We start from the raw sequence: 12,580 nt of genomic DNA, 5'->3' as shown, positions 1-12,580 counted from the left end.
CTCTCTTGCTGTTTTTTCCACTGTCTGTAACTCTAGCTTATTCTTCCTCTTGTTCTGAACTAGTAATAACCAGTGGGGATTAGTGGCACATTTAACCAGGGCCTTGTACTATCAAAATGATGACCCTCTCCATTGCTATGGGTGATCAAAAGTAGACCACAGTCTGCCAGGATTTCTTATTTTATTTTATTTTGATTAGCCAAATTACTCAGGGCTTATATTCATTATCTTGCTGGCTTTAAAAATATATTTCTTAATTTTAAATATTACACAACACAAACTGCTAGTGAAGATTAGTAACTCATCTCTATTCAAAATAAATGCTTTATAGGCCAGGCGTGGTGGGTCACGCCTGTAATCCCAGCACTTTGGGAGGTTGAGGCAGGTGGATCACCTGAGGTCGAGAGTTCAAGACCAGCCTGACCAACCTGGAGAAACCCCGTCTACACTAAAAATACAAAATTAGCCGGGAGTGATGGCGCATGCCTGTAATCCCAGCTACTCTGGAGGCTAAGGCAGGAGAATCGCTTGAACCCGGGAGGCAGAGGTTGCTGCGAGCTGAGATCACGCCATTGTACTCCAGCCTGGGCAACAAGAACAAAACTCCATCTCAATAAATAAATAAATACATACATACATACATACTTTATAAACATTCTCTGATAGAGCTGCCTTTATAGATTTCCAACTATCCTTCATTAAAATAATTTAATTCAAAATCAACAGTTAGGGAAGTTTCTGGATTATTAAGAATTTATCCTGAGGTAAAGCCGACATAATAGAATATCAGACCAATTTGATACATCTTATGAAGAAGTCACTTTGAACCACACAGAAGGTTAAGCAAAGAAAAATCATTTTTAATATAAAAATTCTATATCAAGAGATATTCCTTAAATAATATACCAATGAAAATGTGTTCATAAATGAAAAAACTTTGAAAAATAAATCAGACAAATATAAAGCACTATTACCAACAATAAGATGTTTTAAGTTTTAAATATTACAGCCATTTTTATATTTTGGCTAAAAAAAGGGCTTATATGAAAAAAATGCATTGAAAAACATCATTTTTAAACATGAAAGAACAAACTAGAAGAATTCCAAATTCAGATAGATTTTTGAAACTTTTTATTTATATTTTGGTTTTACAAATGATCACTTTTAAATGGACTTTTCTGTAAGAATGGAAAACTCAAAAATTTGCCAAGTATGTATCTGATCCACACAAATCCTTAGAAAGGTTTTCTGTGTAGTCTTCATTAACGCAAATCTTTGTGAATGTTTCACTCTTACTGTAGGATCTTGAATATGTTTTACAATAATGAAGCTACAAAGTTTTTATGCAGTGCATTCATTATAAACTATAAATAACATTTATATTAAAAAGAAAGCTGGGTAATACAAAAATAGGAGAGACTCTGAGGAGCAGGCAATCTGTTGAGGCTCAGTATATCTTATTTGCTTTGTAGTCTGCTGTCATTCCTTTCAAAGAGCACACAGCACATGAGGCAAAGTAATCATCTGTCTGGTTAACCTCTCTAATTTAAAAATCTGTTGTTCGTAAAACTGGACCAATTATCACAAACTATCATTTGCATAATTAACCGCAAGTCTGTTACAAAGCATTTTGTTAGTGGTATCAACAAATGCAGAAGGATGGAAATTTATAAAAAATGGGTTTTGTTAAGCTTGCCAACTCCTTAGATATCATGGACTATACTGCCATTTCACGATTTAATTAGATATTTAATGCCTCAAGTAAAAGACTGATCAATGGAAGCAAGCAAAACTAAATTATTTTCTAGGTGCTGTAATATTTCATTTGATAAGGTAACAAAAGGATAGGACAAAATTTAAGTAAGATTTATATGCGTTCCAACTTTTCACTCAGGAATTCTTCTACACTGTCTGTGTTCCATTTGAGAATGCTTAGTTCTTCAGCAATGTTCCCATTGTCGTCCAAAAGCTTTAATACAGGGTCTGAACCACGGACATACTACAAAAAAGAGGGACATCATCATTACTTTCTGTTCAGAAACAGCCTTCTCAGCCTCATCTAAGACAAAGCAATTCAATCCAGTTTAAATTTAGTAATTAAAAAAAGGCTTTTAGACATGACGATAAACAAGTTTTACAGGAAATCTTTAAGGAGAAGAGTTTTACAGTATTTCAGAAAAAAAGGATAATTTAAAAAATCATTCATTCATTCATTCATTCATGAGAAAGGGTCTTGCTGTCACCCAGGCTGCAGTGTAGTGGCACAGTCTCAGCTCACTGCAACCTCCACCTCCCGATTTCAAGTGATCCTCCCACCTCAGCCTCCCTGGGACTAGAGGCAAGTGAAATTACTTTACTTTTAAAGAGAAAAATATCTACTAGTAGCAAGACAGTTTATTTGGGATGTGAGCTTATTACTGAAATTAACAAATATTTAATGCCCACATGATACTCTCAAATGAACTTAAAACTGAATGGAGGCAGACAAGTTCAAAATAGTTGAGAAAATGATGGTATAAGAGCAATGTTTTAAAATATGCTGTGCATATAAATTTGCAGACACAGAATCAATCACACACTGGATCATACATTTTTCTTGGCTTAACAAATCTAATGATTTTAGTTGTAATCAGTTTAGAATTAGGCTGGGTTCCTGAAACTTCAAATCCGTTAGTTGGGTCCAATATTTCTCCAGAGAGCTCTGAGAAATTCTAATTCTGGGTAAATGTGACAACAGCCATTCATTAAGATATCAAATATTCAATTTTAAATTAAGTAGCATTGGATAACTAAAAATGTAGTTATGTAGTTCGGCAGTGATGACAGAGTTCTTAGAACTTCTTTCCAGAATTATGCTTCAGTTTATCTAGGGTATTCTGGGGTTGTGAACTCCAAAGATGGAGACTAGCTCGGATGTGATTATTAACACATGGTATATTCCCAACCCATTTGTGCAGTTTAGAAAAACAGGCCATCCAGGCTAATGAATCAATAATAATAACATTACTACTTAAACATTTTTGGTCAGGTTTTTTTTTTTTTTTTTTTTGAGACAGAGTTTCGCTTGTTGTCCAGGCTAGAGTGCAATGGCGTGATATCGGCTCACTGCCACCTCTGCCTCCTGGGTTCAAGCAATTCTCCTGCCTCAGCCTCCCGAGTAGCTGGGATTACAGGCCCCTGCTACCACACCCGGCATTTTGTATTTTTAGTAGAGATGGGGTTTCACCATGTTGGCCAGGTTGGTCTCGAACTCTTGACCTCAGGTTATCTGCCCACCTCGGCCTCCCAAAGTACTGGGATTACATAGGTGTGAGCCACCGCACCCGGCCGGTCAGGTTACTTCTTAAGTTAAGGATTTTTTTTTTTCTTTTTTGCTTGGATTTGAGATCCTAATATTTAAAAATGTTTATTTATTAAAAAACTTATTATAATCCCAAAAGGAAATAAGAAATTAGATATAATATAGTTGTAAAAATCCTCAACAAAATATTAGCAGTCAAATCCAGCAATGTGTATATGGAATTATATGCCACAATCAGTTGCAAAACACGTATCTGATAAAGAACTTGTATTCGAAATATACAAAGAACTCTTAAAGCTCAGCTTACCAAACAAACAAAAAAACCTCAATTAAAAAGTAGGCAAAAAAACAAAGACTAACAGGACCACTCAAACTTAAAAACTTCAGTGCATCAAATGAAACAATGAACAGAATGAAAAGACAACCCAGAGAAGGGGAGAAAATATTTGCAAATCATATATATCTGATAAAGGTTTAATATCCAGAACAGATGGAACCTCCACAACTTAACAACAACAACAAAAAACCCAATTATAAAATGGGCAAAGGACTTGAATAAACAATGTTCCAAAGAAGATAAACAAATGGTCAACAAAATGTTCAACACCATTTATTTTAAGAGAAATGCAAATCAAAGCCACAATGAGATAGTACCTCATACCTATTAGGATGGCTACTATCAAAAAACAGAAAATAACAAGTGTTTACGAGGATAGAGACATTGGAACACTTGTGCCCTGTTGGTGGGATTGTAAAATGGTGAAGTCATTATGGAAAACAGTATAGAGGTTCCTCAGAAAATTAAAAATAGAATTACCATATGATCCAGCAATTCCGCTTCTTGGAATATAGACTCAAAAGAACTAAGAAAAGGGCCTTGAAGAGGTATTTGCACACCCAAATGTCATAAAAGCATTGTTTACAATAGCCAAGGGATGGAAGCAACTCAAATGTCCACTGATGGATGCATGGATAAAGAAAATGTGAGCTGGGCACACTGGTTCATGCCTGTAAATCCCCGTTCTTTGGGAGGCTGAGGCAGGAGGATCGCCTGAGCCCAGGAATACAAGACCAGCTTAGGCAACATAGCAAGACCCCATCTCTACAAAAAAATAAAAAAAATTAGCTGGTCATGTTGGTGTGTACCTATGGTCCCAGAATCTTGGGAGGCTGAGGTGGTAGGATCGCTTGAGCCTCAGAGGGTGAGGATGCAGTGAGCTGTGATCACATCACTGCCCTCCAGCCTGGATGACAGAGTAAGACCTTGCCCAAAAAAAAAAAAAAAAAAAAAAAAGTGTGTGTCTCTGTGTGTGTGTTTGTGTGTGTAGTGGAATACTATGCATTCTTAAAAAGGAAGGAAATCCTGTTACACAGAACAACATGGATGAACCTTGATCCAAGTAAATCAGTCACAAAAGGACAAATACTATATGATTCCACTCATAGTAAGTATCTGCAGTAGTCAAAACTATAGAAACAGAAAGCAGGTAGTTGTCAACGGCTGGCAGGAGGGCGGGGGTGGTGGTGGGCACAGAAAGATAAAATTAAGTGTTGAATGGGCATAGAGTTTCAGTTTCCCAAGATGAAAAAGTTATAGAGACCTGTTACAGAACAATGTGAAAATACTTAATACTGGACTGTAGTACACTTAAAAATGGTTAAGATTGTACATTTAATATTTTTTACCACAATTTAAAAAAAGAGGGCAAAAGATCTGAACAGACATCTCACCAAAGACACACAGATGGCAAATAAACACATGAAAAGATATTCAAATCATGTATCATTAGGGAATTGCAAATTAAAACAACAATGAAATATCATCACATACTTATTAGAACAACTAAAATCCAAAACAGTGACAATACCTAAAGCTGGTGAGGATGTGGAGCAATAGGACCTCTCAATCACTGCTAGGGCAAATGCAACATGATGTCATCACTTTGGAAGACAGTTTTGCAGTTTCTTACAAAGTTAAACAATCTTAACTGTATGATCCAGCAATTGCACTCAGTTATTTACCTCAATGAGTTGAAAACTTATGTGTACACAGAATTACACAAAAATTTTTATATTAGTTTTACTCAAAACTGCCCCAAATTGGAAGCAATCAAGATGTCCTTCCACAGGTGAATGACAAAACTGGTAACAACGAGTAATATTCAGTAATAAGAAGCCAATCTGAAAAGGCTACATATTGTATGGTTCCAAATATATAACATTCTGGAAAAGGCAAAATTATAGAGATAATAAAAAAAATCAGTGGTGGCCAGGCACAGTGGCTCACACCTGTAATATTACCCAGCACTTTGGGAGGCTGAGGCAGGTGGATCACTTGAGGTCAGGAGTTTGAGACCAGCCTGGCCAATGTGGCGAAACTCCATCTCTCCTAAAAATACAAAAAAACTAGCTGGGCATGGTGGTGCGCTCCTGTAATAAAGCTGCTCAGGAAGCTGAGACATGATTATTGCTTGAACCCAGGAGGCGGAGGTTGCAGTGAACCAAGATGGTGCCACTGCACTCCAGCCTGGGCAACAGAGCAAGACTCCGTCTCAACAACAACAAAAAAAATCAGTGGTTGCCAGAGGGTGGGGAAGAGGGAGAGAAATGACCTGAACGTGTGAGGATTGGAGATTTCTTAGGGCAGTGAAACTATTCTGTATGATACTGTAATGGTAGATATGTAATATTACACATTTGGCAAAACTCCTATAATTATACAACACAAAGAATGAATGTTAATGCGAACTATCAAATTTAAATAATATATCAATATTGATTCATCAATTGTAACAAATGTACCACACCAATGCAAGATGTTACAACAGGAAAACTGAGGGTGGGGGCCAGGGAGTATATGGGAATACTCTTTCCTTTGCGTTCAGATTTTCATAAACCTAAAAGTGCTCTAAAAAATAAAGTCTATTAATTTAAAAAATTATTTTTCAGTGAAATTAAAAATTTAAATTGATACATAATATTTGTACATGTTTACGGGGGAAAATCATTTATTCAAATATTTCCTTTAATTATAAAATAAAGAAATTAAGGCTGGAAAAAAGAGATTTCCACTACAATCACCTTACCTTGATTTGTAGTCCTCTGAACAGTTTGGGTTTATCACTCCTAACGAAAGCTTATAAAAAAAGAAAAAAAGATTCAGTAGTTCACTTCCAAATCCAAGCTAGCTAAAAAGATTAATATAAAAGTGGAAATAAACTTAACAAATCAAACATTATATCCTATATGAAAAAAACTAAGAAAAGTTAAACATCTATGGATAAATGGAGAGACATATATTCTCCACTATTTTAAGACATTAATTGTTTCAAATTAATAGAAATCCCAAATTCCAAGAGGATTTTAAGGTTTGACAAAAATGATAGACAGTACAGCTCAATTTTAAGAGTAATGTGTAAGAAGTCAGGGCAGTTTTTAAAAAGATACGGAGAGAGAATTTGTTCCATTGTTTATTAAAATACTATGTGATACTGATACCAGAACAGATAAAAGAGTAGAATAGGAAATTAAGAGATAAAAATATCTGTAAGAATTTTTTAATGTGCTAAAGCTATCAAATCAGAGAGAGGGAGAGGGAAAGGGGAGAAGGAAAAAGAGATATATGTTTGTCTGGCGGTGTGTATCAGTTACTCAATAAATACTTCTGAGAAAACTGCCAAACTGTTCAGAAAAAAATAATCACAGAACTAATGAGTCATGATAACTGCTAAAAAGGAGAGGTTAAAAATACTACCAAAGCCTACAGCACAGAGAACTTACATAAATATGGAACATAAAATTCTACTCCTAAGCATGACCCAAAAGGAAATGTTTTATAGATATGCCTATGTAAAAATGGAAACATCAGGACAGCAAAACACCACTGTAAGCAAATTAAAAATAAAAATGACAAACTGAAGAAAATTATCTCTAACATCTAACATATAAAAGGGCTCTTACAAATAATTAAGAAAAAACACTATGTATAGCAATATGTACAAATATACAAGTGGTCAATAAACATTTGAAATAAATGTTCAACTTCACATATAATTGAAGAAATGCCATAACAATGAGGTACTCACATTCGGAATTACAAAGATTACAAAGAATGCTAAAGGTTAGAGAGGGAAGAGGGAGAGGGATTTTGCTGGGAATGAGCTATGGGAGGAATATAAATGGGCACATCCTTCCTGAAGGGTATTTAGCAAAATCAACCAAGAGTCTTAAAATGTGCATACTTTGTAAACCTGCAAGTACACTTCTAGGACTTTCTTTATTCTGAGGAAATAACTTATAAAAAGTCTTGCTAACCAAGTCTGAAAATTTGGAAATAATCTAAATGTGTAAAACAATATTGGTTAAACAAATTAATACGTACCACATAATCATTAAAAAAGTATGATCTATACTTAGTGACAAAGAAAACTTTTATGTGTAAAAAGCAAGGATTTTTCCTTTTTCAATTTGTTTCCTACTGTTGTTTTAAAAAGGCGAATATTTTCATGTGCAAATGAAAAAGCCCTAAACAAATCTTAAAATATATAAAGTGGTTAAAAAAATGTTTACTGTTATTATTTTAATAGAGGCCTATACATGGGGCATTTATTTGGGAAAGTTTTAAATGAATGTTTTCCCGTTTTGGTTGTTATCAATCTATATTTTACCAATTTTCAATAATGATCATTCCTAATTAATTCAAATTAAAAGGTGTGTAATACATTTTTCTTTCTTTCTTTCTTTCTTTGAGACGGGGTCTCACTCAGCTGAGCGCGGGGTCAGCCTCGGTCTTGCCCAGGCTGGAGTGCAGTGGCATGATCTCGGCTCACTGCAACCTCTGCTTCCCGGGTTCAAGCGATTCTCCTGCCTCAGCCTCCCAAGCAGCTGGGACTACAGACGTGTGCCACCACGCCTGGCTAATTGTTTTGTTTTTAGTACAAACGGGGTTTCACCATGTTAGCCAGGATGGTCTTGATCTCCTGACCTTGTGATCTGCCTGCCTTGGCCTCCCAAAGTGCTGGGATTATAGGCGTGAGCCACTGTGCCCAGCCTGTAATACATTTTTCTAAAATAAAAACAATTGTTTCATTTAGATACTTGATCGTTAATATCAGTTATTGATCATTTGAATAATTCTCATCTTAGATTTTATAGTGACACACATGCTTTTGAGAACTTATTTTTACTTTAGAATTAGACAGCAATAGCACTACAGATTTGCTTCATTATGAACGTCTTCACACATTTGACTCAAATATCTCACCTAATCCTCCCCTACAAAATTTATTTCAAAATGAAACCAATTATGCTATTCTGGCTTATTAAAATATCATTTCTATTAACTTTATCCTTTAGGATTTTTATAGATATTCTGCAAACTCCGGCATCCCCAAACAAAAATGATCTTATGATTTTTATTGCCTTTTATGCTGTTCCTCTGGCAAATGCTATTTGCATGTCTGTGCAAAATACTATGTAACACGCAGTAACTGTGTCTACATGCCTTCTCTACTACATACGAAACCTTCTGGTAAAAGGACTATTTTTATACATATATTTTTGAATCCATAACAGAGCTTAGCATACTTAATAAATAGTTCACTTATTAAAAAGATTTTTTTTTTTTTTGAGACGGAGTCTCGCTCTGTCACCCAGGCTGGAGTGCAGTGGCAAGATCTCAGCTCACTGCAAGCTCCGCCTTCCCGGGTTCACGCCATTCTCCTGCCTCAGCCTCCTCGGCAGCTGGGACTACAGGTACCCGCCACCACGCCTGGCTAATTTTTTTGTATTTTTAGTAGAGACGGGGTTTCACCGTGTTAGCCAGGATGGTCTTGATCTCTTGACCTCGTGATCTGCCCGCCTCAGCCTCCCAAAGTGCTGGGATTACAGGCGTGAGCCACCGCGCCCGGCCAGCTAAAAAGATTTTTTTTTTTTTTTTTTTTTAACAGACTGCAGTAAGTGAACAAATTTAAAAGAAATACTAAGATGAGTCACTAATTACTATTTTTCATCAGTTCTTTCCTCTTCTCTCTGCTAAACGTAGATCCATAGCTTCCTAATTTTGAATATCTGTTAAACACCTTGTAGCAGCAAATCACATTTTACAGGCAGTAAATAAATCTTTTAACCAATATTTGAGTACTCATTATATACACATGGCATTCGATAAGCTACATGAGAATATGAGGAAACTGAGTTCTTTAATGTCAATACATCTACAGTGTGCTTAAACAGATCTGCAACAAATAAAAAGATAAGGTGATAATAAAAACAATGTCATTAATTTAACTATTGACAATAAATAAGTTCAGAGCAAGGAGATCTTAGTATGTAAGAGTCATAAAGAAACAAGAAACAAAATAAGAACGGAGAATTTATGTTCACTTGAACATAAAATAGTCCCTCTTTTGACATAATTCTAAAGGATTCAAAAGAATTTTCTCTTACTACTTCAAAGTACTCCTAAAATTTGATATTTCTTAATAGTCAAAATAGCCCCAAAGTCAACTTCAAATGTTTTACTGAAGAAAGTAAACTGAAAAAGTATGATAAAAATGTATGCTAAGAAAGGCAACTGTGCTGGTGGATCTTCAGCCAGTCAGAAAAAACTACAGTTTCTCAAGTTCAATGATTTTGGCCTCTATTTTATTACTAAACCTACCACTGTATTTAATTTCTCAACGTAAACATACATCATGGCTCAGTTATGAATGAGAAAAAAAACTCAAGATGTTTTACAAATTATAAGCAAAATAATGATGGTGAATTTTAAAATTGTATAAAAAGATTGGTATTTGAATACATAATATTTGTTGTATTCTTCTGACTTGATCACATTGTAATCACATGTCATGTGCTCTATAGCTGCGTCAGTCATTCAATATGCAAATAGCAAATAAAATCCAAGAAAAGAAATAATGGAGCTTATGGCAACCTTAAAGAGACTTTTTCTTTTCTTTTAAAAGATTCTGGAGGAGGGCAGCTGGAATATTTTATTAATAACTTTCGGTATACAAGAAAAAATAGTCATCACCACCATTTACCATCTGGGTTCAGTGAACTCTGTTTATTTTTGTATTTTTAAATGATTTTATGAATAATTTTACAAAAGAAAGGGATAGTGAAAAACAAATCTATTCGAAAGTTTAGTAAGTATTAACCACATAAACTCAAATATTTATTCCTTATTTTCCTGATTTTGAAGGTAAATATAACCAAAATGAGCAATGTGGTTTGAATGCAACTAACTGCTCATCGACTATCATGCATGAAATGGGAACACAGCCACGCTGTAAATATTGATTCCAGATTCCAAATACATTGCTAATAGGCTGTAACTTATTTTTACTCTGGCTTTTTGTTTTGTTTTGTTTTTTTGAGGCATAGTTTCGCTCTTGTTGCCCAGGCTGGAATGCAATTGCACGATCTTGGCTCACCGCAACCTCCGCCTCTGGGGTTCAGGCGATTCTCTTGCCTCAGCCTCCCGAGTAGCTGGGATTACAGGCACGCGCCACAACGCCCAGCTAATTTTTTTTTTTTTTTTTGTATTTTTAGTAAAGACGAGGTTTCTCCATGTTGGTCAGGCTGCTCTCGAATTCCCAACCTCACGTGATCCACCCGCCTCGGCCTTCCAAAGTGCTGGGATTATATAGCCGTGAGCCACGGAGGCGGGCAGATTACCTGAGGTCGAGTTACAGACCAGCCTGGCCAATATGGTGAAACCCCGTCTCAATACAAAAATTAGCCAGGCATGGGCTCGGCGCGGTGGCTCACGCCTGTAATCCCAGCACTTTGGGAGGCCGAGACAGGTGGATCACGAAGTCAGGAGATCGAGACCATCCTGGCTAACACGGTGAAACCCCGTCTCTACTACAAATACAAAAAATTAGCTGGCGTGGTGGCAGGCGCCTGTAGTCCCGGCTACTCCGGAGGCTGAGGCAGGAGAATGGCGTGAACCTGGGAGGCGAAGCTTGAAGTGACCCGAAATCGCGCCACTGCACTCCAGCCTGGGTGACATTAAATAAATAAATAAATAAAATAAAAAATAAACTAGCCAGGCATGGTGGTGCATGCCTGTAGTCCCAGCTACTTGGGAGACTGAGGTAGGAGGATTGTTTGAACCTGAGAGGCAGAGGTTGCAGTGAGCCGAGATCCCGCCACTGCACTCCACCAGCCTGGACAACACAGCGAGACCCCATCTCAAAGAAACAAAACAGAACAAACAAAACTATTATTTCCTTTCTGACCTTGGTAATACATCGTTTATTCACTCACTCTTGATTTCTGAGAAAATTCATTCAGGATATTGTCAAATGAGGTTTCAGAGTCTGAGCTTCTGCTCATATGATCAATTTTACTATCATTAGAGTCTAGAATAGGACTTTCTAACAGAACTTTCTGAGATAAAGGAAATATTCTTCATCTGTTCTTTTTGGTATGGTGGTTACTGACCCTCTGAAATGTAGCTAGTGTGTCTAAGGAACTGAACGTTTAATTTTATATAATTTTAAAAAATTTAGGCTGGGCACGGTGGCTCATGCCTATAATTCCAGCACTTTGGGAGGCTGAGGCGGGCAGATCACCTGAGGTCGAGAGTTCAAGACCAGCCTGACCACCATGGAGAAACCCCATCTCTACAAAAAATACAAAAAAATTAGCTGGGCGTGGTGGCGCATGCCTATAATCCCAGCTACTCAGGAGGCTGAGGTAGGAAAATCACTTGAACCCAGAAGGTGGAAGTTGTGGTGAGCCAAGATTGCGCCATTGCACTCCAGTCTGTATAACAGGAGTGAAACTCTGTCTCAAAAAAAAAAAAAAAAAAATTATTTAAAACAGCCATGTTTGGCTAGTTGGTCATTCCAGGTCTAAAGTGTTATTTTATCTCTTTGCATTCATTTTCTGATCCATTTAATCATTAGAAGCGTTTCTGTCAATTTTCTTCTCTACCATTATGGGCAGAAAGCAAAAAATTCCAAATTCTCAAATGTGTTCAATGAAAGCTTAAAAAAAAAAAAAGACTACAGAAATGGTGTCATACTATGTGGGTCACACAATAAAAAAATCAGAGAATGATTCCCTGCTAATTTTTTTTTTCTTTTTGTATATTTAGTAGAGATGGGGTTTCACCATGCTAGTCAGGCTGGTTTTGAACGCCTGACCTCGTGATCCGCCTGCCTCGGCCTCCCAAAGTGGTGGGATTACAGGCGTGAGCCACCTTGCCCAGCCACCAATTTGGAGATTTCTAAAGAAAATCCAATCACTCTAATTTCCAGAAAATGT

At 36.5% G+C, this 12,580-nt stretch overlaps 1 protein-coding gene across 2 annotated transcripts in view; it reads right to left on the bottom strand.

The window, feature by feature from the left end:
- Window positions 1–1,114: 1,114 nt before the first annotated feature.
- The window catches only part of SELENOF (selenoprotein F), a 49,397-nt gene continuing 37,931 nt past the window's right edge, over window positions 1,115–12,580 (bottom strand). The window contains exons 4-5 of one of the 2 annotated variants that reach the window (XM_024247925.2): window positions 6,388–6,437; window positions 1,115–1,999 (exon numbers count right to left, since the gene is read on the bottom strand). In XM_024247925.2, the coding sequence (XP_024103693.2) occupies window positions 1,868–1,999; window positions 6,388–6,437 (182 nt within the window). In that variant the 3' untranslated portion in view covers window positions 1,115–1,867. The remainder of the gene's footprint in view (window positions 2,000–6,387; window positions 6,438–12,580) is intronic. The other variant, XM_009248274.4, reaches the window with a different exon arrangement.

Source organism: Pongo abelii, chromosome 1 (genome assembly GCF_028885655.2).
Source record: "Pongo abelii isolate AG06213 chromosome 1, NHGRI_mPonAbe1-v2.0_pri, whole genome shotgun sequence".
NCBI lineage: Eukaryota > Metazoa > Chordata > Mammalia > Primates > Hominidae > Pongo > Pongo abelii.
The sequence above is the reverse complement of the archived record's forward strand: the minus strand, read 5'-3'. Positions and strand labels throughout refer to the sequence as shown.